Genomic DNA, 27,903 nt, shown 5'->3' with positions numbered 1-27,903 from the left:
TCATCCATACGTTTTAATCATAAGAAAGCCTTTGGATACTGATAATGTCTTTTTTCCTCTTGGTTTATATTTCTTTGCTCATATCTTGTTAACATGCCTGTAACTTCCTCAATGTAATTTTGTGTTGATTAGTTCAAATTCTCTTTGAATTTGGATAGTTGAGTGAAGTCACTGTAGATTAATTGAACTCATACAGATTTATCTTCCTTTGTGATCCATAGAGTGCTTATGAGATAAGATGCAGATAGATTAATTTGACTTAGCTGCAATATAGAGATGGTTTCTCTTTAAGTTTTCAGGAGTTTTGTATTCCTGCTTTGTGTTCAGGGTGCTCTACAGAAACATGAGATCAAGATTTTGGTTTTTCTTTTTAGTTCTGATTTAATCTTGCTTCAAAAATGGTCTGTTAACTTGGAGCGCATGTGCATGTGTGCCTGTGTGCTGTGTCTAGGGTTTATTGTTCTGGATTCTAAGAAAATAAAGTACTATTCTTTTGTTGCTGCTTCATAAAAAACACTTTAAAAACTCTCTGTCTGCATGTCTACATGAGACACTACTGTGCAGAAGCAATGAGCTACTGCACAGTATCTTATTGCTACTGCACAGTAGCGTTGGTGGGCATTAATCATGATGTGACACTACTGTGCAGTAGTATCAAGCTACTGTGCAGTAGCTCATTGCTACTTTACGGTAGCAACTGAAAAAAACTGTGCAGCAATGGTTTACAATGACAAGCACGTAACAGAAAAAATTGGAAATGAATTTAGGTTGTTAAGAGGGAAGTGAGCAAAGATAAAGTGGCTACATGAGTTGATATAGGTAATTTCTAACTTAATGAAAAAAAGATTTTGCAACATATCTTCAGAAACTGGAACAGTGTTTTAATTCAAATGCTATAGAACATATGCCAAAATGGCCTGTTTTCCTAATGTTGGTGGGGAAAACCATATTTACAGTGCTTAATTTTTCCCCACCAGACCTTCATGAAACAGAACATAAAGACATAATAGAACTCCTCAAAAATCATTTCTGTATCTACCATGGTTTTTATAATTGAATAAACATAGGTTGCCTCTCAGAACCAACTACTGAATTTTTTGCAAGTCTTAAAAAATTATTTTTGCTACTTGTTTTTGTTATTGTTTTTGAAAGAGGCGTTTTGGAGATCTATTTATTTTTAGACTAGAGCTCCTTGAAGTAAGACAGTCTGTTAAAACTTGCATACAACAAGGAACTGTTGCTAGAGATGCCAGCTTTGTTATTTGAAACAAAAAAGAAAAATGTAACAATGTTTGAAAATGATCTGGCTATATCATGCCAGATATGGGAAGTCCTTAGTGTGCTGTGTAGGAGATGATGACGGCACAATCCCAAAACATCTCACACGATCCAACAGAATGAATGGAGCTATGTTTCTGTTGGAAAGTCAGAGGGGAACATTGTTTCTGTAAGCTACAATCCAGCGTAAGCAGTAAGAGGTTACACGATGTCCAAACTTGCCAGAAAGCATCACAACACACAAAGGATATACTGAAGGGAAGTCTTTAGTGGCTGGGAGTATGAGCCATTGCACTAATGTGACTGTGGAGAACCTGAGCTGGGGAATAGAGTGTTCCTGGAAGGAAAAGATGAGAAATTGTGGTGCTTCATAGAAGTGTGTGGTGAAAAATGAACAGATCTATTATGGCGCTTATTATGGTTAAGTAAATACAAATGATGTGGTACTGAAAATGGTTTATGCTACAGGAACAGTGATGTCCATGATTTTGGAGAGGGCATGGAGTTCACCACATTAGTCTCATCCCAAGCCTACCAGCACCTTTCACTGGAGCTAGAGTCAAAATAATTTCTAACCATGAATATGCAGAAGGAGCTATTTAGATATGAAAGATGACCCATTGAGGGGGGTCGGGGAAGAGGGAACACTGCATCTGCTATGTTTCAACGAATAATTGCTCAGGTACTGCAGGGTGTCAATAATGTTGTCTATTATTTGGATGGTATACAAATAACAGGGAAGAATTCAGAGGAGCATTTACAAAGGCTAGAGCAGGTTCTAACCAGGTTTTAAAGATGACAAAGACAAGATGACTGCAGAGCCCATGTGACACAGAAACTTTCACTTTGGAAAGGCTTTTTAAAACTCATATTTTATACAGCATCAATAACATTATATCAACTTTTTTAGTTGAAAGCCCTATATTTGGGATTAATGTAAGGCCTCACTTTGTCTTATATGCCTTTATTATGTCCATAGGTAAAAATCAGGTTTAAAGCTCCTCAGCATTAAGGTCGCTAGGTGTGATAGTAATTAGTTCATGGAAAACATCCCTGATAGGAAACTGAGGTCAAACGTAAAGAATTTGTACATTTAGTTCCAGAGCAAGGTAGACCATTTCCCAGTTAATAAAATCATTTTTAAGGCTAAAATAACTGTGAAAATAAATTTAAGTGAAAACATAGGATACATATATCTTTACGCCTTCCAGCTACTCTCGACATTGCTGCCTAACTGAAGGTTAACATTTCTCCCAGCTTAGTGTTAAACACTAGAGCAAAAGTAATAGCTATAAGATCACAATAACTATTGGCACAAGAAAAATGGTTATAAACTGGGCACAAATAACGTTAGGCTGGAAATTAGGTGATTTTTAATCATCAGAGGAGTGAGGCTCTGGAACAGCCTTTCAATACGAGTAAAAATCCAAACTAGTTCTAGTCAGAGCTTGATAAGTCTGGGAATGGGAGCACATGATGTAGTTCCCTAAGCAGGAGTCTGAACTTAGGAACTCAGGTTCTTTACTGTCTTATGCTCTGTCTTCCTGTGAGGCCCTGATACAACACAGCACTTTCATATGCGTGGAGTCTAAATGACTTAGAAAGTACTTCAGGGAGCCTTGCTAAAAGGCAAATTACTGATGACTCATTTCCCTATAGGACTCAGAATTGTATGATGCAGAAATTCCAGTAGCTGCTCTATGAATTTCAGAAAGGGATAGAAGTGTGTTGCATAGGTTGTTTACTTTTCAGTAAATGATGTGTATATACATGAAAAGAATAGACTGTATGAATTATGCTGTACCTAATAATATACTTAAAGGAGGTGTGTCTACATGTGCGTATTATTGTAACACAATAAACTCCGGTGCTCATCATGATCAAGTTTATTGCTCCCAGTTGCCATGTTTACACATGCATCTGGGATCACAGCACATTAAGCCAGGTTGGAGCAGCTCAGGGCTGGTTGCCAGACCCTGGACAGTCCTTGACTCGGTGTTGCAGCCACTAGCCAAGCACCTTCTCTCTTTGTCCGACCCCCTGGCTTCCCCTGCCTGGGAGCCTTTTTTCTTCCTGTGGCTGATAATTATCTCTCTCAGCTGGCTCAGTCCCCCTGAGCAGTCTGTACTGAGTGTTACTACCTGCAGCTGGGCTGTAGACTGTGGCTCCAACAGCCTGCTACACGGAACAAATTCATTCCATGCTCTTTTCCCATATCATTAATATTATTAAATAACTTTTATGCTGCCCTGGATGTGTGTTCTGTGTTCTTCAGACAGCCAGAATTTGTGTGGGAAGCTGTATGAGTGTATGGTATAATGAAATTGCAGGTGCAATATCTGGTTTCATGCATCTAGTCAAAAATATCTTTAAAAAAATTTGAAGCAAATTTTAACATTATCTCCTCTGACCTATCCCCCACACCCTCCCTACTGTCATCTATCTCTTGTGAGTGCCATTGAACAAATGGGTATTGATTCAGCTGGTGAAGACATTTTGCAGAAAGCAGCATTAAGCTCTACTTGGCAGCTTTTCCCCTCTTCTGGGCACAAACATTGCTCATGAGGAATGCTCATGAGAGCCAACTGGGGAAAAATGTTTCTCTCACTTTTTCCTGAAAGTGGCAAAAAATCAAAATTGAAGCTTTTTTTTCCTCTTGCATGCTCTTCATACCTGGGTCCTCAAAACTGGAGCAATTCTTCTGAACTAGACAATAGCTGAGCAGAAAAACTTCAAAAAAAATCCACTCAAAACTTAATACAGCCTGGGGTTATTTTAACCTTTCCACAGCTTCTTCTATAATAGGGAACTTGAACTCTGGGAAGAGAAAAGGGGGGTTGGGAACCATCACTAGTGGAGGATGTCTGGGCATCAGAGGGGACCAACAGCTATTGCAGGTGGGTCTGGCTTTGTGGTTCCTGGGGTCAGAACACGCCGTATCATATGGCACTGTATCATATCAAAGGTAAATAATTGAACAGTTACCTTTTTCTGACGCTGAACTGGGTTAGAATCGGGAAAGGTGTGGACTCAAACTTCTTCTGTGTCCTCTTCACCGTAGGGCTTCTACTTAGATTATCACCTAACTATCCAACTCCCTGCTTAATATTTAAAGGAAGAGTACCTATATTCTTAGACTACATTGATTTAGGGTAGTGAGACCCAGTTTCCTCTCCTCCATGATGCCATGGAACGGACTCAAGGACAATTTAGTGAGGGAAATCTTGTGAGAGCTCTCTCCACGAGGACTCCATGCTGCAGGTATTTTTCCCCCAAGCAAAGGAACAATTGGCCCCAGTGTTCTGGAAATCTCATTTTGCACCATAACCAAGACAAGTATTTGTTTTCCAGACAAGATAGAAATTCATATTAAAGGAACACTATGAAAGCAGGTGAACAGTGGTGAATGGAAAAGAGTAACCTTCAGAATATATTGCTCTGCACCTCTTGATGCATCCCAAGTTTCTCAGTTATTCTTTTGTTCTACAAATAACATTAGAAACTGGGACATGATTTAATGTTAACAAAAGGTACACAAGTGTGTGTGATTTCTGTTTCCCACTTTGATCCCCATTACAGAAAAATGGGTCGCCAGTGTGTCAATAGTAGCTTAGGTCTGGTGTCAGTTAGGCAGCTAAAGGGAAAAAAAGGGCCATTGATTGCTTTAGTGCTAGCCTGGGGCATCCACATATTAATTATTTGATTTCTATGGGCTAAATTCATGTCTAGTGAAATATCACTGACTTGATTAAACTACAATGTGGAGGAATCCAGCTACATGGATTTTGCCCTCTGTATTATGAATGGATATTTCAGTGTTAGTGGGTGCATCTGCACAAGACATTTTAAGGCACATTAGCTTACACGTAAGGTGCATTAGGGTACATGTCTACATGTGTGCACCTTTAATACACTTTAAAAAAGGTGAATTTCGGCTATTTGTGCCCAAATCTGATACCTGAAAATGCAGGTATTGAATTTAGGTGCAAATAGTTAAAGCACATTAATGCTGTGTGTGGACTAACTTGGGGCTAATTTTAGTCCCAAGTCCACAAACAGCATTAATGTGTTTTAATGCCTGAACATGTAGACACCCATCTAAACCCGCTTAATGCACATTAAGCTAATACGTATTAAATTTAGGCACGCTTAAATGCATGCTTAGGTGCACTTAAATGCACATGCTCACTAAGAAATAATCTTGCTCCCATAAGTGACTGAAGAAGTCAGCAGGCTGAACCTGATCCAGTTTGATATTAAAACAGGCCACTGCAGCAAAAGGAATCATTTTGAAATGCAGAAAAGGCCAAGTAATCAAAACCCCTTGAAGTTAAAAGATGGTATTATTGACAGAATTTTTCTAATTTTTACAAGCATATCTACCCTATGGTATATGAGTGCCGTCCACAGAAATTAAACACCAAAACAGCTCTCTGTCCCTGGTGGCAAGAATAAGCTTCAAGCAAGTGCTAGAATTTAATGTTCCAGTACAGATTACCTCTGTCCAATATGTTTCCTGTTGTGTTTTATTCTGTAATTGTAGGGTAAATTGGTTGTTGCTTTGGGATGATATTATGCTTGAATTTCTAAAGACAATTTAAGAGGCATTTGTCCAGAGATATTGTTTATATTTGTCCTCTATACAGGTATTAGAATTTGGGTGAACGGGGGCCAGGAATCAGGTATGTCCAACAGGAGCCAGGTGTTGGGTATGGATTTGGAGGGCACTGCTACATCAAGGTCTGGAGCCGTGGGTCCAGTTGGATTAGCTAAACTCCATTTAGGCAATGACATCTGAGGTCATGAGGCCAAATATGATCCATCTCTAACCTGCCCCCCTCCCCTGTACACACACAGTTCTAAGTATTTGTGAAGCTTTTCTGCAAGGACATGCTAAGCACTTTGTGTCTAAGTGTAAGACTTTGTATTGGCACCTTGTACTGGAGAGAAACCTGGAGTTATTCCAGAGCTTTCTGGCTGGACCACAGAGAGGTGGGGTTGGGGGTGGGAAGTTCACTTTTGGGCTGAGCAGTTCCTCCTGCATTCACAGCTACATCCTACAGGGTGTATGAGCCAGCAGTAGTTCCCAACCACTCAGGCACAGAGGAGCAGCAGCAGCAGCAGCCGCCAGGAGCTGGGCAGCAGCCAGCAACTAACTTTCCCAGGCAGACGGCTGCCCAGGCAAATGGAGAGGCAGAACCTGGAAGCAGGTTGGCTGCTGGGGTCCTTCTGGTCCTTACTCCTTGGTGCTCTTGTGGTCAGCACACTCAAGGGCCCCCAGCAGCTACTGGCTTTGGATTTGGGCTCTGAGAATGCCAGCTGGGAACCTGAGGAAGTCCCTGGTAATGAATCTTCAGAGCACACGTTCTTCTCCCTGGATTATCAGCACGTCCAGGTCCCCTTTGAAATAACGCTCTGGATCATGCTAGCTTCTCTGGCCAAAATAGGTAAGGAGTCAACTTTAAAAATAGGTAAGGAAGAGGGGAGAGGCAAGAGTCAGGCTTTGGAGGGGGCTTAGCACACTTCCTTGCCGGTACTTCCGGGTACTTGTCTTCCACAGTCCCAGATTGGGGGGTGGGAGGGTGGGGGGTGAAGGTTTCCCTCCAGCTCAACCCCTTTATCCCAACTTTGGCTGTTAATTCCTAAAATGCAGAGGCTCCCAGATTGTCCCATCTTGCTCAGTGCCTGAGTGAGAAGCAGCTCTGTTGGGAATCCCAGTGACAGACAAGCTCAACAGCAGACTGTTCTCTCAGAGAGTGAGAGGAGGGGATTCTTAATTATACATTTCAAATATTGGACTAGACAGAAAAGGATAGTTTCTTTCCTGCTCCAGCTGCCTGCCTTTACCTCATTGTAGCCTCAAGTTCTGGCCACTTGTAGACAAAAAACCAGGCTAGCTGTCTCCGAGGTTTCTCTGCACATATAAGACATTAAAAACATGTTTGCATATGAGAAAGTCCCCACCCAATTGTTTGTTACGTCAAAGTACTGCAGCTGCAAATGGCAGAGTATGTTTTTAAGCTCTGTGTACGTTTAACATTATCAGGATTTGCAAATGTAATAGGGGAGAGGGGAGACTCCATGATAGATAATGGGATTGCAAATTGACATATTAATCCTGAATTATTTGCAACTGCTCTAGACATAGGACTCATGAGATGTCAGTGGGCATTTAGAATGAAGAGCAAATCCTGGATCTGGCCAATTATGATGAATTATTTAGGTCTTAATCCTACAAAAATTTAGACATTTACTTGTGAATGATCTCAATGCCTGCAGGAGCCGATTTTCATTTGGTCTAAATTTCCATAGACCTACTGTTCTTATGTTTTTATCAAGTCAAGTGCAGTGTGTGAAGCACATTCATGCATCTTTGTGCGGTTGGCAGAAGAAAGGGAATATGTTCAGGTTATGTATTGCATTCACCTTCTGGCCATTTGTGCTGCAGACATTTTTTTAAGCCTTAATTTATTTCTTTAGAAATATGAAATATCTGAGCTCTTGGTAGGCCTGTGTGAAGCGGCTAGTATTCGCTTCGGATTCAGCCAATTCAGGGGACAGTGGTTTGATTCGGTGATTCAAATCACTGTCCCGAATCGATTCATCCAAATCTAATTCGGAGATTTGGCTGCTGCTGAATCTCCGAATCAGCCAGGCCAGGCCTATCCCACACCTGCTCTCCCAGCCCAGCAATGGCTGCCCTGCCCACCCCAGGTCCCAGCACTTGTTAAACTGGGCTTTTTATAAAAGTACCAGGAGCTGGGGTGGGCAGCCATGGGGGGGCTGGGGCATTGGGCAGGGGTGGGAGGGGCTGGGGGGCTGAGGGGCTTGGCAGAGTTCCCCCCATGGTTCTCTCCCCACTCCCACAGCCCCCCCACCCACCCCCTACTTACCATCTTGAAGTTCAGCTGCAGCTCCCTGCTGCAGCCACCGGGGACTGCCCGAATCATCAAAGCTCTCCTAATCTTTTCCAAAGATTCAGAGAGCTTTGAATCAATTTGGACCTTTAAATTGGACCTTTAAATTGGACCTTTAACTTGATTCGATTCAGATTTGGAGATCTGGCCACCAAATCAGGCTGAATCTCCTCCAAATTGAATCACTACCTGAAGCTTCGCACAGACCTAGTTTTTGGTGCAGAGAGAGGATTTTAAAGTCTATACAGGTTCTAGTACAATGAGGCCCTGATAGCTGGTAATATAACTGGACAAATAAGAACAATCACATAAGATTGGTCTTATTCTTTTTCTTTTTAGTTTGGTTTATTTCAATTTACTTCCTTTAATAGCTTGAACATTTGTAAGAGGTGCACAAAGTAGCTATACACTGCTTCATTTGTCTGAATGTACTGGAATTTCACAGTACAGTTGTGAATGTATTTCATAATATTGTTTTCTAATTGTTTGGAGTACTGCTGAATAGTGCATATTAAAATGGAAATGTATTAATTTATCATTACTATTATGATAATACTATTAATAGTAAGTAGGCTTTCTCTTGTTGGAAATGTGTAACTGATTTTTTTTTTTAGCTAGTGTTGCTATCCACATCTGTAGTGCTGAAGACAGTATGTTATTTGACTAAATCATATGTTACCTGATTTATCACCAGGGATCCTGTTTTTTTCTGTTTAAAAATCATAAATTCTCTGATAAAAAAATTGTAACTTCTCTGATTAAAAGATTCCAAACCTGCAATTAAAATGAAACACAACTATATAGATATAGGTATCAATTGAACATGATGTTTTATTGATATATTTACAGTTTGAAAGCAATTGGGGAGCCTACCTCACTCCCCACCCACAGCCCCCCTGGTGGGAGGTGGCAGCTGCTGTGGCAGAGTGGAGTGCAGAGCCCAGCTCCCTCTCCCCCATGGGCAGCACGTTCAGAGCAGACCCCATGTGGGGAGGGAGGTGGGTGCAGGCTGCCTGCTGCAGCCTTGGGCTCCTCACCCTGCTCCCCTTCCCCTGGGGCTTCCATGGCCCAGCAAGCAGGACCCAGTGCAGCAGGGCAGAGCGGGGCCGGGTGGGGAAGCTTGCTGCCACCACTGTGAGCCTCATGCCACCATGGCAAGGCGATCCCTACCCACCCAGAAACAGCAAGGGGCACAACTCCTTGCTACCTCTCCCATTGCTGCTGGGCAGGCAGGGGGCACCTCACCATGGCAGTGCAGGGCTTATGCAGCAAGGAGATTCCCTGCCTGGCCCTACTCTTCCCTGCCTCACTGGGTCTCACCCACTGGGCCATGGAGGCCCCAGGGCAGGGGCAGCAGGATGGGGAGTCCGAGCCTGCAGTGGGCAGCCCATCCCCACCCCATGCACAAATCTGGGGGCTATGTGCCCCCTATGCCCCCCTAGGAGTGTGCACAGTGGGGAGGGAGCCAGCCCTACCTCCCCATACCCCCCAGCTGAGCTGCCCATGGCTCCATCCCACTCCTCACTGGGGCCCTGTGGCTGTGCATTTTGCCCCCAGGCCCCAAGCCGCATGCACTGCCCCAGCTGGGCAGCAGCTACAGCCCCAGCCCCAGCCCTGCCCAACTCCCTCCCTCCCTACAGGGGCCTCAATCCCCACCCTCCCCCAGATTTACCTGTGGGAGCTACTCCCCAGGCTGTCTAGTGCCATGTGCATATGTGAGCACACGCATGCATATAGTGCCCCCTGCCTAACCACCCTCCTCCTGCTGGAACTCTGCCAGACTGCAGAGAGCGCTTTGCAAAAATGCAAAATCTGCGTGTCTCTGTTAAAATTAAAAACCTGCTTTTTTCTCAGCCAAAAGGGAAAATCCTTGTTTTTTCCTGTGGGAAATGGAAAACCTGGATCCTTGTTTATCATTTACTTATTTTAAGTAGGTGATTTGTAATGTTACTACTGCATCATTGCCTAAAAATATATTTTTAACTTTTATGAATTATGGTTATAATTAAGGTTATGAATTAGGGTCAATCCCAATTATAGTTATTAAAAATATCCTGACGAAGAATGCATTCCATTCAAAAGCTTGTCTAACTTTATTCCAGCTATGCAGTTAGTCCAATAAAAGATATGACCCCCAAAAATCCTTACCTCCCATAATATTCTCCTAGCACTTTTGACAAAATTAGAGGTGTTCTAGACAAATTTCTCCTTGGGAAATTCCATGAAACCTACCTAAATTTCTCCTCTTATTATATGGTGATGTAATATAGCAAGGAGGTTGCATTTTCCCAGGCTTGGCTGTGTTCTGGCAGCTGATAGTTTGAACGTAAATCTGTAAAGTGCTTTTGCATCATCTTCCTGGGTGAAAGGCTCAATAGAAATTATTGTAATTTATTTATTAACATTTTATTTTTATCAATATTTAAAGCAATTTTTAAATTCAGTGCATATTTGCCTGAAGAGTCCAACTGGTATTATTTTTAAATCTGGTGATTTGTAAGATTAGTTATGATAAACATAATTCATTCTCACCTCAGAATACTGTCTTCTAAAACCCACAATATGTGATGTTTTCTCTTTCAAATTATGAACAAATATATGCTGAGATGATGTGGATGTGTTATGCTGATTCTGCATGGTGATATAGAAATGATGCTATTTCTTTACCTCTCACCAGGATTTCATCTGTATAACAAGCTGCCTTCAGTTGTGCCTGAGAGCTGTTTATTGATATTTGTGGGACTCATCATGGGAGGAATCATCTATGGTTTAAATGATAAGTCCCCACCAGTCATGGACAGTGATGTCTTTTTCCTTTATTTACTGCCACCAATTGTTCTTGATGCAGGATATTTCATGCCCAGCCGTCCCTTTTTTGAGAACATTGGGACTATCCTTTTGTATGCTGTAGTGGGAACAATAGTGAATGTGGTTGGAATTGGCTTCTCACTGTATGGGATATGCCAAGTGAAAGCCTTTCACCTGCAGGATATATCCTTGCTCCATAATCTTTTGTTTGGCAGTCTAATTGCTGCAGTGGACCCTGTAGCAGTATTGTCTGTATTTGAAGAGATACATGTCAATGAAAAGCTTCACATTTTGGTTTTTGGAGAATCTCTCTTAAATGATGCTGTTACAGTTGTAAGTATTATCTTTTATTTTGGGCAGAGAGTATGAGGAGGTCTGATGGATTGCATGCGAGTCTCGAATGTGGGAGGCTTAAGTCAATTCCCTGTTCTGTTAAGGATTTCCTGGGTAATTTTGGGCAAGTCAATTGGCTCAGCCTCCCAAAAGTATTTAGACATCCAACTCCCATTAATTTCAATAGCATGTGATGATCTGAGCCTTACGACTAGATTCACAAGAACTTAGGTGTTTCAGTGCCTAGTTTCTAGGTGTCTGGCCTTAGAGGGACTCAGGAACCCTGACCTTAGCACCTAGACTTCCTATACAGTGCACAGGGAGAGTTAGGCATCTGGGAACAGGTTTCAAAACAACTAGCTCACTCACCATGGAGTTCCATGGAGCATCAACACACTACAGACTTCAACCTGAAGTCTTGGTGAGGGAGTTGTGTCTTCAAGTGCCACTGTCTCCAGGGCTTATAGACACTTTACTCAGCACTCCAGTGAGGTGCCTTTTTTGTTCTGGATCCACAGCTCAGAACCCTCTCCAGAAAATGTAGGTGCCTACAACCTTTCTGTCCACACTGGAGCAGGGCTTACTCTTTTAAAGCACAACCGGAGAAGATGTGGTACTACCTTTTGATTCAATGGCTTAGCACTTAGATCTGTTGCTGAGGCTCTGGGAGACATAAAGTCATTTCCCTGTTCTGCTGAGGGGATAACCCCTCAGAAAAATATCTGAACAATCACTCCATAAGCTAGCCTGCGTGGGGACATTCTCTGCTGTTTTTGTTGAGGCATTTTCTACTGCAGTGTTTCTCAACCTTTTAAGCAGCAAGTACCCCCTAACTTCTGAAAATTGTCAAAAGTACCCCAACACTCAATTTTCCAGGGGATTTTATATTTACAGACTAATGTGTGCCATATGTTGGAAGAAGGGCTGTGTATATATGGCTGTTGTCAGATCTCTTGTGGGTAGGGTTGCCACCTTTTACACCAGGGGTGCACAACTCAAGTATGTACCTGGGCTAGAGGTGATGTTGGCCAAAGTTAGGAGGCCTGAACCAAATTATTACCGGGGAATTTAAAGCACCGCACAATTCATGGTGCACCAAATTTTTTGCAGTAGTTTTGAAAGGAAAAGAGGGTGAGAAAGAAAGAGGAAAAGAGGGCAAGAGAGAGAGAGAGAGAGTGTTGGGGTACCTGCATACCACCTGCCTGTGTCTTACGTGCCCCCAGGGATACACATACCACAGGTTGAGAAACTATGTTCAGCTACACAGAAAATAATTTAAGGCCCGCTGGGCCAGAAGGTGGTGCGATTCTGTAGCCTAGTGGCTGGAATAATCAACCAGGAGAGAAGTACCCAGGGCTCTAGTCACAACTCTGGGGATTGTACAACTTTGAGAAATAACACCAAGTTAACTACTTTGTTTAGAAATATGCAGTAGAAATATATTTATAATCATTCATGAAGCAGCAGTACAGACTGTACACATGTCTTGGCCACTTCATTCACATCAGTGATATTTGCCTTCATTGTGTGTTTGGAATCAATTAAATACAGGCATTACACAGTACAGGCAAATTCCTATTGCCTGTTTTCTTTCATCTTCTAAGAAGTTTCTGGGGAGATTGAGAGAGAAAGAAAATCTCTAAGGAGATCCCTTTAAGAGCACCCCACTGCATCATTCCATGAAGAACATGGGGTTTATCTGTCATGGCCCTGGACCCTAGAAAAATCTTGTGGATCCTGAGGATTTTGCCAGGGGGCAGAGCAACCCGTAACCAAAACTGTGTCTTTACAGCTCCTCGGACACCTGGTAGGGCCTCCCGCATCCACTGGAGCTGTGGTATTAGGGGTGTCCCTTGGCTAATATCTGGAGCTGAGGATAGGGGGCAGGCAGGGTGTTCATCTTTTATGGGAAATCTTTGCAGAGCTAGAGGGGAAATGATGCATCTAGGAGGCAAAATCCACTGGTAAAAACAACACTGTTTCATTATAGCATTCTGGTACATCAGCAGAAGTATAAAAAAATCTGATGTCACTGCAGTACTTGATTATGCATAGTTAATGCATTTTTTTCTCTTTCCATTTATTTTCTTCTAGGTGCTGTACAAGCTGCTTAGATCCTTCTGTGAAATGTCAACAATCAAAACTGTTGATGTTTTTGCAGGAATTGGGAAATTTTTTGTGGTTGCCATAGGAGGGGTATTGGTAGGCCTTATATTTGGGATGACTGCTGCTTTTACTACACGCTTTACCAAGAACATCCGTGTCATTGAGCCCCTCTTTGTCTTCCTGTACAGTTACCTATCTTATCTCACTGCAGAAATGTTTCATCTCTCTGGTATTGTGGCGTAAGTATGACTTTCAGTCATGCAGTTAATCCTCCTGGTTACATATGCAGAAAAGACTCAGTTATGATAAGTTATCAAGTTTGCTTAGCCTGAGCTCTATGATGAGCATCTGTGTACTAAGGGAAACAAAAAATATAAAAGCCTTTGTAATAGTTCAGGGCTATAATCACATTCCATGCATTATACAATTGCACATCAATGGTGATATGCGTTCTTCAAGTATGCTGAGATTGTGTCAGGATTTAAAAGACTGACAAGAGGTCTTAGCAGTGTACCATAGAACAGATGGCATCTGATTTTGACTTATTTGAAATCCTAAAGGATTTAAGTTGAAACAATGCATTCCAGGGTGGAGAGAATGGGGCTAGCTTGCATGTTTTATAACTGAAAATCATAAACAGTCCTGATTACTAGTGCTGTTCAGACTTCAAATGGTTCAATCAGCATCCAAATACTCTGGTGGCTATTTGAGCCTGGCTTCATGTCCTTAGTTTGGAAACCTTGTGAGATCAAACTGTCTGAGATTTCCAGTGCTTTGGAACGTTGGCAGAGCCAGAGCAGCCTTTCTAGCGCTGTTTTGTTATGTCCACTTCCACTCTGAGTCCCAGTCAAAACAGGGATATGAAAAGGTACACAAAATAGTTGATCTGCTTTGAACCTCAGAAACGTGTGTGTGTGCTTTGAGATGAGGGCAAGATGTTCATCTGGGTTGATTTTGTTCACAATGTTTTGCCCATCCTCACCAATTCCTTTACTTAGGGCTATACTCTGCTGTTACTCTGGAAGGTTGGTGTAGGCAGACAGCATTGCTTGTGGGGAGAGAGATGAGCATGCAGTGAGCTGCACGTTGCTTCCCTTTTCAAAAGACTGTAAACTTTCCTATTTTCTGTGTGCACTCCAGCATACATGGTATGTGGCTGAGACCCAGCTACCTCCCTGGCTAACAGCCCATTGAGGCTGTGTAGCACTTGAATACACAGTAAGCAGTCCCAGAGTACCCAGAGCACAGGGTATTAGGTATCCCACTTAACTGCTGCTTAGATGATATGTGGGTAAAGAAACTCCCTATTTTGCCCTTCCTTAGAGTGTTCTGACCAAGATTTGGCTGCTTAGTGTTTTAGTGTATGTTATCTTGATCGTAGAGATCAATTCATCTATTTATATTTGCGATCAGTGGTTGTCCTAAAAACATAATTCCCCAGAAGTCATCCCACAAATGGCTCTGAGATTAACCACTTCCCCGCTACACTTAAATTAAGAGTTAGCCATAACTCATCAGTGTGATGATGACTCTTTAATAGCTTTGACTCTAGGTAGACAGACAGGCACGTGCACATGCATGGATCTTGATTCTTTCTTGCATCATCAGGCCAGATGCTTCTCATTCATACTGATGCCTCTGCCACTGAGCTTAGTGGAATGACTGTAGCTGTTACTCTATTGTTTGCTACTGTATGTGCTTCCTGTTGGACAATACATTGCTGCAATGTTGTAAGAGGGAAGGAAGGGAAAGCAAGGGCAATATTGGTAAATGATTTAGCAGTATGAGGTGGTGAACCATTCATTTCCCCAAGGGCTCATTTCTTGTTTGTTCTGCCTTTCCCATGCTAGTAGGCAACGAACTATATCCATCTAGCTTTGCCACCTTTATTTTTTAGAGGAGCTTGCTTTTCTTTTGGTGTGCTTTGCCTGAATAAATTATGTGCCTTAACTTCAAGCTATGCATGAACTATTGGTGCTTTTGTTGCTTTCCCTTGATTCCCATTTGGTGTCGAATTCCTGAGCTCCTAATGGACATCAATGAGCTCCTAATGGACAGCTTGCTATACCTATATGAGGAGGTATTGAAGTCAGTGGGCATGTCTACACGAGACATTTACTGCGCTGTTGACTAATTAGCTGTACAGTAAATTTCTCAGCATATATGTATTTACAAGTACAACCCCGATGCAGGGTTTTTTTGTGCACGGCAGCACATGTTTAGGCACTGATCTCACTGGCTGGGACATGAGGGCGCTTCAGTGTGGGGACTGCCTGCTGGCTAGCCCTGTACTGAAGCACCCTTGTGCCCCAGCCAGCCTCTTTGCAGCACGCTGAGCCCAGTCGAGCAGCCCTGGGCTGTCAGGCTGACCCCCCAGGCCCGCTGCCCCCTGGAGCTGCTCCAATCCGGCTCAGTGTGCTGCAGTCTGGGTGCACATGTAAATAGTGTACCTGGGAGGTTCCTAGGATCAATAAACTGTGGAGCAATAAGCTGATTTTTATTTCCTAGAATGGCTTATACATAGCAATATTTCAGCATTATTGAAAACAGCAATAAACTCCACAGTTTATTGCCGTGCATTAATGGCATATGTAGATATACTCAGTGAGACTCCATGCACCTGTGATCAGTATGTGTAGTGCTCATTGTAGGATTAGGGCCCATGTTTTGAGGTCCCAGAAATCAGAACTGTGACTGACACTTGTGAATTTATCACAAGTTTCCTAATATATAAATCCTAGCTATCTGCTGTTTCTGATCCTCTTAAGGAAATGGAGTCAGTTACCACTGAGGAACACAGAGATAAAGATATTAAATATTTCCCTAATGACTATAAATTGATCCTAAATTACAGTGATTTCATAACTAACTGCAAAAATGATAATAGTAGTGATCAGAAGAAAATTAAAAATTAAATACCCACATAACAGCTTAATATAGCAGTATCAAAATAGTTAATTTTGTTAAACTAAGGCTATTCCATTGTATATAAATAGGCAACTCCTATACCCTGCTGATTTTTATTTCCTAGAATGGCAATATTTCAGCATTATTGAAAACAGCTATAGTCATGAGAATAGGTAAATTAAAACTCTATTTATAGTAGCATGAGGCTGAACAGTGAAATAAATATGCTGCATAAATCATTATGGATGTTGAAGGCATTCAGTCTTAATGCTTCATCCTTCTAACAGTTCTACTGTACCCATTATGGAATCCATTTCCTTTTCTTTTTAATAATGGATTGTTTCAGTAACAATACAGTTGCTTAGGCAGCTAATCCCTGGACTAGCAGTCCTGTACTGAATCAATCTGTTTTATTTATAAACAGTAGATACCATAAGAACCAGAGCCAGGCAACCTTTTTCTATTTCTTAACTAATTTATTCACTGCAAAGCCCATTTTAGGTTGTTCCGAACTTACTTGGAACTTGTTTGGAATTCAATATGAGCTGAATTCACCAAGCAGTACCAATTACAATTTTTTGGGGTTGCGCTCATCTTGATTTCCTGGTGGTGCCTTTTTATCTAATAGTCCAGCAAACAGAATGTTTACTCACGATGCAGGGGAGACAGGTTGGATGCCTTCCTCTACCTGAAGGGATGTGAACACACATCTTGCTTTCCAGAAGAGTGCCCTAGCCACCAGATGACAGGGTATGTGCTGGCTAGTTCCTCTCAGTCTGTCTTGTTAGAAGTGTTCCATTTTATGTAAAATATTTAACTATTCTTTGAAGCAAGCAGTGCAACACAGGTGAGTGCTTTAGCAACCAAACTATAGAGTAATTTTCACCTCTCTTTCTCTGCCTCAGTAAACATTTAAGTATTTTTTTATAAAGTGGAACATCAGCAAGAGAGATAGAAGAAAACAAGCTTCAAATAGTATAAGTGGTTAGGCCCGTGATTCTCAACCAGGGTGCTATAGCTGGAGTGCTGTGACAGCAGGAGGAGATAAGTGAGATAAGCACAGGATCCAGTAAGGAGGTAAGTACAGGCTCTTCCCTTCCAGCTGCTCTTCTTTCCCCAACTCAGAAGCACAGGCTTTTCCCTGCTTCCCTGCCAGTTGCCCCTCCTCCTTCCTGGCTTCTCTTCATGCAGGTAAGCACTAAAATAAATAAATTCGTTTTCGAAATGGTGTGCTGTTCAATTCTCAGAAGTTATGGTGGAGTGCCTCAAATCTAAAAAAACCCCTAAAAACACTGGGTTAGTCTTTTTGGAGGTGAAATAAGTTTTCTATTTGAGTCTTCTTTATATTGACTGAGTGCTTTGACTACTGGGATGTTGAGTAAGAGGGAGAGACTATCACATTCTACATCATAGATTATATTCTGGTGACTCTAACCTATTTTTCCTTTTGTAGGAAGCATCAGAAACGAAAACATTTCAAGGGGCAATGACAGATGTTTAGGCCCCCATTCTAACTCATGGCACTTTGCATAAAGCATCGTGAGTTAGGGCACCCCCCCTCCTCCCCAACCCAACAGACATCTACCTGTTGGGTGGGGGTGGGGAATAAACCTGCTTTCAGGCAAACAGTAAGATGAGGAACCACCCCTCTCCCCAGCCCTGACTCCCTGCCCCCCTTCCCCCCACTCAGCTCTAGGGCTGTCAGCAGGGAGGGAGGAGGAGGAAGGAGGGGGAAGCCAGCAGCAGCAAGCTACTGGCTGGGGTACTGGGGGGAGCTGGGCTCAGCCCATGAGGTAGGGGGAATGCAATCCATCCACCCCTTCAGCTCTGGCTGTGCAAAGCAGAAAATGAAAAAGGAGCATGGCAGCATGAAATTGGTAGCTTGCTTGGCCTGAGTTGGAGGGGGTGGGGGTGCATTGGAGCCCCCCTGTCTCATGGGTATCAGCCCAGCTCTGAACGCATGAAAAATTAACCCTAGAGAACACAAGTTCCTTAAGGCACTCTAAAGCAGAGCACCTTCATCTGATACCTCATTTGAGGAGGGTTTATTTTTTGTGCCATGAGCCACTTTAAAAGCACTCTGCCCCTGTGCGTGTTTGTCACAGCATGGCTGTAGAGAACATTCAGGGGCCCAATAATGTGAAAAATATAACTTTTGTCTGTGCTTCTAGTGTGAAACTAGAGATTAATTTTGTGTCTTTGAATCTTTTTTCATATTTTGTCTCTGTAAATAATATTAAAAAAAACCAAGGAAAACTTTCAGGATGAAAGAAATAGAATGTATTCCTTTTTTATTTTTTTCAGTTTAGATAGCAAAAAAATCAGTTCTCACATTCATAAGAAAAATGTGAGACTTCAGAGTTAAATATACAATTTGCCAAAACTACTTACAGCTCACTTGGGTTTTCTAATCCTTTTAAAACTTAATTTCAAAGTGATCATGTTTTCTATAATTCTGTTATTTGTGATACTTAATTTCCTGATTTTTTTTCTCAATACTAATAATATTTTACCTAATTTCAGCTGTATCCAAAGCATTTATATGGCTATTTTATTTAACTTCATTGTTTTGCATAGTTCTAGCAATAAGGATTTGTGAATTAGTCCCTCCTGTTGAGCCAGGACAGAAGGAAGAGATCAGCAGAAGCTGGGACTTATTCTGTTCTCACTAGTAGGAAGGCAAAAAAGGAGTAAATGCACTGTAGTCAGTAGGTTTCTTTTTTTTTCTGAGATAAGACAGGAGGCTGGTGAGAAGGGAATTGGGTTCATTGGTTTTATATGGGTTACATAAAAATGGTCAGATTGGAGCTCTTAGCAGCAAAGCCTTGAAAACATTGACTATTTCTGCTATTGGAGGTTTTCAGTTTGGTTATTTGCTGTCTTTTCAGAGAGTGCTGTTCTGTTATGCATAGTATAGATCCTTGCATATAATTCCAATACTGGTAAATAGAAAAATTGACATTTTCCAAAAGAAGGCAAAGCCCATCTACTCCAAGAACTTCTTTGTTCCCACTGAGCACTCAAAATCTGTCTCTTCAAAGACTTGTCCCTTGTCTACATGCAAAGTAAGCTAGGATATGAATTTACAGCATACCAGCTACCTGTGCATATGAAGTGCAAGGGAATTACTCCCGTTGCAGTATTGAGTAGACTATCCTATAGCATAACTAAGGTGGGGCAACTGGAGCAGTAGCCCCAGGTGCCGACTTGGAGGAGGATAGAGCAATAGCAGTGACCCCCACAGGTGTGCCATTGTACTGGCAGCATATCAGTAGCTAGAAGTTGTCACTGCCTGTGTGCATCGCAGCTGTCCCAGATGTCCAGCTGAGTTCTTATGCTTCTGACATTACTTCTTACATACTGTGCACTGAGTGCCTCACCTACTTTCAGACCTAGCTTACTTTGTCCATGCTGAGAAGTTGATGCAAGCCCTTAGTCATCTTCTGCCTCTCTACTTTAATCCCATTTTAACACCAGGGCCCTCAGATGACGTAAACTTGATTTACACTGATGTAAACTAGAAGAAAATCGGGTCTTCTGCTTAAGAGGGTGGCACCAAAGTAGCAGTGGAAACCAGAACTTGGAAACTTATGTTTGTCTTGCTTTCAGTAATTCAGCTTTTAGTATAAAATGTTTCTGTTCAAGTAACATAAAAAATGCAGAGCTTTGACTCCTTGATTCTTGAATTACTCTGACCTTCTGAGATTGCTAGGCTCAAATTATAGTGATTTGAAAAACTGATGAATTAGGCTAACCACATGTATCCTGTAGCTTAAAGAACCAATTATCCATGAACAATTAAAGGGCAAAAGTTTTAATTGGAGCATCATACTTCTAAAGTGACCTTGAATATGCAATAGATGAAGAAGTAAAATGTTACAGCTGTAGTGATTCTCTAATTTCCTCCAAAGTGCAGCAGCACTGTTGAAGACCATTTCTGCATTAGTTGTATAGCCTTATGCACGTTCATTAACATCTATTTGACATCAGTTGATCTTTTTAAAGCCTTTGAGTTTATTTCAGGGGCTGGATTATTAGCTGAGCCCAGAAAATCCAGCTCAGGATGGGGATAGTATTGTAAAATGTGGTATATTTAATCACATGTGTTTCCCCACTCTTGGGCTGGCTTTGCACTTGGTCAGTCTCAAAGTTGGAAGGTGGTTTTACTGTGCTGGTTACCAGTGTTGCCTGAAGCCTAAGATAGTGATCAAGGATCAGTTAGATTTAAAGGAGCCCTACTGCTGCCTGATGGCATGATGAGCGTGAGATGGGAATGGTGTAGGAGCTGCTGCTTCAGCCGTATGTCTTCTGAGGATTCTTGCACACTGAGGTGGCCTCCTTGTGGCCACATATGATGGCATTGGTACCAGGAGGCAGAACATGCACTTCCCAGAGCACTACAGCATGGTGCAGATCGGCCTACATCTTCTTCTGAGCTCTCTTCCTGACAAGCTGTTTCTCAGCCCAGGTCCTGCTCTGAATGAGTGAAAACAGTTGAAGGGGAGTAAAAAGACATCGTAGAGTGACAAACATTTGAAATATTAAAAACAAACAAGAAAAAGAAAATAAAGATGCCAAGTTCAATGCAAAAAAGTTGCATTAAAAGAATGTTACCAAGACGTGAAGCCAAGCACTCAAAGGGTAGTAATTGCTGCATGTGCATATGGTGCTAGATTTTTCTCATTTACATAGCTGTAAGAATGTTATAACATGGGAAAAACAGCAAATATTTTCCTTACCTCATTCTGAGAAGCTGCTGAAACCTTTTTTTCTGACAGTCACTAAACAATTTCAGCTGGAGGTAGACATGCACAACAGAAACTTTCAGTCAAATAGTTTAAATTCGGCAGTTTTTAAGGACCTGTTTTCAGTTCTTTAAATCAAAAGTGTTGGTCAACCTTAACTACAGATATTACTACTGGTGGAATAAGCACCCTCCAGAGGTAGTGCAGTCGCCTACCCTGGAAATCTTGAAGAGGAGACTAGACAGTCACCTTGCTGGTGTCATCTGACCCCAGTTATCTTTCCTGCTTGGTGCAGGGGACTGGACCAGATGATCTTCCGAGTTCCCTTCTGGCCTTACAATTTATGAATCTACTTGGCTATAATAATGGACTATCCTGTCATGTGTTTATTTATTGAGGTCTAGATTCAGATATTCAGAATAGCACCTTCCTGTAGAAATAATCATAAACATGATTTTAATGGAGTAACTTGGAGTAATTGATTTCTTCATGAAACTAAATCTGTCAGATATAACCCTAAAATAATCCCTTAATTTTGCCTATTCATCAAATTTCTTGAAACATCCTGTGTACTTTAGATAGAAAACAACCACATCTTCTTGCATACAACATGCACCTGACCCTCCCCTCCTGCCCCCTTCCCCCACAAAAAAAATTAATGAGCTGCTGGAACTGAAGCATGCATTATATACAAGGGTTGTTGGTTGTAGCCATGTTGGTCTGAGGACATAGGCAGATAAGGTTCTTTAGGTAGATGTGATGTATTTTATTAGACCAACTAAATAGTTGGAAAAGTTGGTCTTTGCAAGCTTTCAGGTACAAACACCCTTCTTCAGGCACAGGGAGAGTTTGTTGTTTCTTTGTGTTCTCTCCTGGGTAGAATGAAAGTCAGTATGCAAAATGCTGTTCTGTTAAAATGCAAAGGCCTTATGAGACAATAAGTGAGGGTGGGGGGCGGGGAAAGGGGAAAATGTAGCTGTTAAAATGCAGACAGGTTACCTGGGGTTATCAGATTGCGATAAAGCCAATGTCTATATTTAGTCTATGATTTTTTGTATCCAAAAAAATAAAGTGAAGTTGTAGGGTCATTTATGAAAGGTGTTTTGTAAATTCCCTTCTAGGATTAGAGCTGAGAGATTGGAGAGAGAGTGGTTGTCTTGTGAGAAGTGTGCAACCACAGGTAATTGGCTCTGGAGAAACCAAACAATGACTGCATACCAGAATGAATGCATGCTGAAAATCTATCAAAGATGAAAATGCCCAATTACCTGTGGGTACACATTTTTCACAAGACAACCACTCTCTCTCCAATCTCTCAGTTCTGATCCTCAACAAGAATTAACAAGACATCTTTGTCGATGATCTTCACATCATAAATCTACTGGATACAAAAAATCATAGACTAAATATAGACATTGGCTTTATGGCATATTATAATCTGCCTGCCATCTGACAACCCCAGGTAACCTGTCTGCATTTTACCAGCTACATTTCTCCCGCTTCCCCACCCCCTGCCTTTCTCTCACCTATTGTTTCATAGGGCCTCTGATACCCCCTGCCATGTATTTGCATTTTCACGGACCAGCATTTTGCATATTGATTTCCATTCTATTTAGGAGAGGACACAAAGAAACAACAAACTCTCCCTGTGCCTAAAGAAGGGTGTTTATACCCCAAAGCCACATTATGTACCAGGAAATACAATAGGACCATTTCTGCTACTTACGAAACAAAAGGAAAATTAAGTCTGTACAGGATCTATAGGGACCAGAACAAGGACTGGGCTCAGCTCCTTAGATCACTGGTTATCACTTTTTTAGACTCAGGATACCTCTTGTTAGACTCAAGGCACGCCTCAGAAAATGGCAGATCTTAGTTTTCACTCTTTTTTTTTAATAGAGAAAAATGAGAGAGCAAATTTTCTGTTGCAAAAAGCTCAGAAAGACCATAGATCAGACTGTTTTTAACACTATGAATTCCTGTTTGAAATCTCTGGGCTTATCTTGTAAATCACGCTTGCCCACCTAACAGTGCTAACATGGAGTGGCAGCCTGTGGCACTCTTGAAAGGATCTTAAGGTACCCTAGTTAAGAATCACTGTTTGAGAATAGTAGATGCTGCTACTCAGGTACTTACTACAAGGAAAGATCTTTTTTTCTTTATTCTGCCTTTCAAAAACAAGGTGTGTATCTTATTCCAGGGCATGTTGTATGCAAGAAAATATGGTTATTTGTTCCATTTTGTTTTCTCAGAATTATTGCCTGTGCCATGGGTATGAAACGTTATGTGGAAGCCAACATCTCTCTGAAGTCTCACACTACAGTCAAATACTTCATGAAGATGTGGAGCAGTGTTAGTGATACCCTTATCTTCATCTTTCTTGGGGTCTCTACCATTGGAGACAACCATGAGTGGAACTGGGCATATATTTGCTTCACTATTGTTTTCTGCCTGCTTTGGCGAGCACTAGGTATGGTGAAAAAACAGGTTTTTGTTTTTTTCTAAAGTTAACTGTATGATCCCAGACTTTATTATGTATCTCATTTAAGGGCAGGAGTGGGAGTGACACCAAAATTAAAATACTGATTGTCTGACATTCAGAACTTAATCTTTAATTCTAACTGCCGGTTATTTTAACAATTCCCTCTGTATTCCTATTTTATTTCCAGCTTGTTTTATTACTTTCTTGTGTTTCTGGTACTTGATCTTAAGCTTATGTTTTTTTGGGGGACTGAGCATCTTGAGTTTGAATTCTATTAACTTTTCTTAATGTTCTTGCATGTTTCTAGGTACAGATTGTTATAGATAAGTGTTTTATGAGTGGCTTGCATTTCTGAGCATCCAAATACTCTAGAACCGTAGTTTTCAACCTTTTTTCATTTGCAGACCCCTAAAAATTTCAAATGGAGGTTCAGAACCCTTTGGAAATTTTGAATGGAGGTGTGAACTCCTTTGAATTGTAAGTGTGGGTATTCACATAATTTTGATTGATCATAGTCATCTTTTGCAGACCCCTTAGACAGTCTGTGGATCCCCCGGGGTCTGTAGACCACAGGTTGAAAACTGCTGCTGTAGAATACATTCAGTACCAAATTCTGTCCTAACTGAAGCAAATAAGAAGGTTAGTTGCACATGTATTGTTGCTCTTGACTAGGAAGTTGTGGACTAAATATTTTGTATACATGATTCCTTCGGCTTGCTTGAGCTAGTGGAGCTGGAAACGTAGAGGCTTTTAATACTGTAGTGGAATTCCTTGTGTTCAGTCAGGCAATCAGCCCAGTGCCTCCATATACAGCAGTTGAGGTGAGATTGAAGTATTTGTGACTACAGCAATATAGATGCCTTCTGCTCTGCATGGGTGCAACAGGAAGAGATGGAATAAGAAGCTACCACTAGGTAAAGGGAGATGGGGTTCCAATAGCACGGGGACTGTTCCCTTCAGACTCCCATGAAGTCTCCAAAGACGGCTGGAGATGTGGCACATGGTTCCATCCATCTCTACACCTTCCAGCAGAGTTGGTCTGATGTCCTTCAAGAGTAAGTGCACCTCATAAAAAGGTGTCAGAATTATTGGGTAGGATTTGCCTGCCATTCTGCTTCCCTGAGGTGGGCCAGTACTACTGAGCTGTGTCTGCAGGTGAGCTCAAAGGTAGGAAATTAATCTGATGTGCTTTCCTGACCTGATCTGAATGTCTACATAGAGTATTAGTGAGTAAATAGGTAGCAACATTGATATAAAAATGGCCAGACATCAGTGCAAAAGCAAGGGGCCGGCCATCCTCATTAAAAAACTACGTGACTGTGGCATCGATGCCTACACAGTCAGATGGATTGCAAATTGGCTGAAGGGTCATACTCAGAGGGTGGTGGTGGATGGGTCATATTCGACCTGGGGGGAAGTGGGCAGCAGAGTCCCCCAGGGCTTGGTTCTTGGGCCCGCACTGTTCAATTTCTTTATCAGCGATTTGGACGATGGGGTGAAAAGCAACCTGTTTAAATTTGCTGATGATACCAAAATTTGAGGTGAGGTGGGCACTCTAGCAGGGAGGGAAAGACTGCAGCAAGACCTGGACAGGTTGCAGGGGTGGGCTAACAAAAACAGGATGCGTTTCAATACTGACAAGTGCAGGGTGCTGCACTTGGGCAGTAGTAACCGGCAGCACACTTATAAGGTGGGAAACTCCCTTCTTGAGAGCACGGAGGCAGAAAGGGATCTTGGAGTCATCATTGACTCCAAGATGAACATGGGCCGACAATGCTAGGTCACAGTCGACAGGGCTAACCAGACCTTATCATGCATCCACAGGTACATCTCAAGTAGGGCCAAGGAGGTGATCCTCCCCCTCTACGCGACACTGGTCAGGCCACAGCTGGAGTACTGTGTCCAGTTCTGGGCACCCCACTTCAAGAGGGATGTGGACAACATGGAGAGGGTCCAGAGGAGGGCCACCCGTATGATCCTGGGACAGCAGGGCAGACCCTACAATGAGAGGCTACAGGACCTGAACCTGTTCAGCCTTCACAAGAGAAGGATGAGGGGGGACCTGGTGACCATCTATAAACTCACTAGGGGGGACCAAAAGGGTTTGGGGGAGACCTTGTTTCCCCTAGCACCCCCCTGGGATAACAAGGAATAATGGCCACAAGTTATTGGAGAGTAGGTTTAGATTAGACATCCGTAAGAACTACTTCACAGTCAGGGCGGCTAGGATCTGGAACCAACTTCCAAGGGAAGTGGTGCTGGCTCCTACCCTGGGGGTCTTTAAGAAGCGGCTTGATGCCTACCTGGCTGAGGTCATTTGAGCCCAGTTTTCTTCCTGCCCAGGCAGGGGGTTGGACTTGAAGATCTACAAGGTCCCTTCTGACCCTACTTCTATGATTCTATGATTATATCAATGGATACCCTAAATTAATCATCTCAGGGTGTGGGCTAACTTTTGCCTCTTTGGAAAGAAACACGCCCCACATGGAAAAATTAGAATGATCTTGTGAGCTGGTGTCTGTGGTGGTGTTTTTGTGCTGGTTACACTGGTACCCAAAAGCAGAGGCATGAGGAAAAATTGTGAGAAGCCAGTCATGTCATAATGCTTTTGGTTATCATGTCGAAGAACATAAGTACCTAATTTTGAGCTACTGTTATATCAACATTCTTTTCAGAGGATCTCTTGAAATAACTAATATGCACAGCCTGCAGCATAGGGGGATGAAGTCCTGGATCAAGACCTCAGCAACTGTAATTTCTCCTGTAAGCACAGCTGTGAAATGTTAATGGGAAAATGATATCCTAAAAACAAAGCAGAATTGGAAATTTGATTCACTTGGGAGCTAGGGATCAAAATGGTCAAGTTAGTGACCACTAAATAACTACCAGCTACTGAATGAGTCTCATGATGCTGATCTGGAAGTGCAACAATTGTTCCCCTCCCCATATCTTACATTTTTTAAGTAGTGGGCTAGAATTCTCCTTTTCTCAACAACAATTGAATAGTCCCGCCCTTATTTTCCAAAGCTTTCTTCCCTGCCATAAAGGTATGCCACCTTTACTGCAGCCCCAGAGGGCTTGTCCCCATGAGTGGGAACGTGCATTTTGCCAGGGACAAACAGCAGCAGCACTATATGGGCTGCTGCTACTTGTCCCCGGGGAATGCCTGTGCATGTGTGCTAGCTCCTGGGCAGCCTTACATGAAATCCTGGGGGCCTCCAAGAGCTGCAGCCATGGTGATCCAGCAGCAGGGAGCCTGGCCAGTACCTGGAACATGGCTCCAGCTGGCCAGACTCTGGTTTTGGGCAGTGCATGCTGCTGCCATTTGTGCTGCCCTGCTTTTTTTAGGTGTGGGCTTTTTTTTTAACAGCAGGATCTCCCAGTGTCAAACCCCTCCCTGTGCTGCAAATTAGCAATGTGGGGAATGCCTGCATGAGTGGCATGTGCAGTGTGTGGCACCGCATACTGCATGTACGTGCTTGTCTGGACACACCCAGGGATTGGAAATAGCCTTAAAAGTGTTGTGGAATTATATCAATTGAAACAAACCATCCTTCTGCTCTGCCTTAGTTCCATTGGACAGAATGCTTTTTATTGGAGAGATTTTTGCTTCTTGATGTGGCCTTAGTTTGCTTCATAAAAGCCTCTTGACCACCTATGGGATACTTTCACTGTAGTTGTGAATAAAACAAAACCCATGGCAAGATACTAGGGGTGTACTGATAGAGATTTTTTGGGCCTATATTGATGGCTGATTTTTAATGAGTCATATCGGTCAATACTGATCTGATTGCAGATATGTGGCCGAGCAGCTTGGAGAGCAGCATCTGACTGGTAAATCTGTTGTAGGGGAAGGAGCAGGGGGAAGGAAAGGGTGTGGGGAGGGTAGATTGAGGCCCCTGCAGTGATGGAGGAAGTGGGGCTAGCACTGAGGCAGGGGTAGGCGCTGCCCAGCTGGGGTGGGGCACAGGCCGGAGCCATGAGTGGCTCCTCTGGGGGCATGGGGAGTGGGGAGCAGCTCCTGCTGTTACGTGCACCCTGGGAGGGTATGGGGTTGTGTGCCTCCTGGATCTGCACATGGGGTAAGGGCAGGCTGCCACTGTGGGCTGGGGCTGGAGCTGCACTGGGCTCTTCCCAGTGGGGAGCTGAGCCGAGCTGTGCTCAGGGTAGGTGGCAGCAGCACTGAGAGGGAGACTATGGGGGGGCTGCAGCCACCCCAGAATTTGCTGTAGCCCAACTCCCAGCATTGCCATTGCCTGCCCTGTGCTCAGCCCAGGCCAACCCCCCCAACCCCTGCCAGGAAGAGCCTGGCTCAGCCCTGGCCCCA

The 27,903-nt window shown here is 42.7% G+C and overlaps 1 protein-coding gene across 1 annotated transcript in view; it reads left to right on the top strand.

Annotated features, from left to right (window-relative positions):
• The first annotated feature begins 6,463 nt into the window (after window positions 1–6,463).
• The window catches only part of LOC102564980 (sodium/hydrogen exchanger 2), a 55,404-nt gene continuing 33,964 nt past the window's right edge, over window positions 6,464–27,903 (top strand). The window contains exons 1-4 of the mRNA XM_059733120.1: window positions 6,464–6,725; window positions 10,873–11,336; window positions 13,431–13,681; window positions 23,347–23,564. Of these exons, the coding sequence (XP_059589103.1) occupies window positions 6,464–6,725; window positions 10,873–11,336; window positions 13,431–13,681; window positions 23,347–23,564 (1,195 nt within the window). The remainder of the gene's footprint in view (window positions 6,726–10,872; window positions 11,337–13,430; window positions 13,682–23,346; window positions 23,565–27,903) is intronic.

The sequence above is a fragment of the Alligator mississippiensis genome, chromosome 8, assembly GCF_030867095.1.
Source record: "Alligator mississippiensis isolate rAllMis1 chromosome 8, rAllMis1, whole genome shotgun sequence".
Classification (NCBI taxonomy): Eukaryota; Metazoa; Chordata; order Crocodylia; family Alligatoridae; genus Alligator; species Alligator mississippiensis.
The sequence above is the reverse complement of the archived record's forward strand: the minus strand, read 5'-3'. Positions and strand labels throughout refer to the sequence as shown.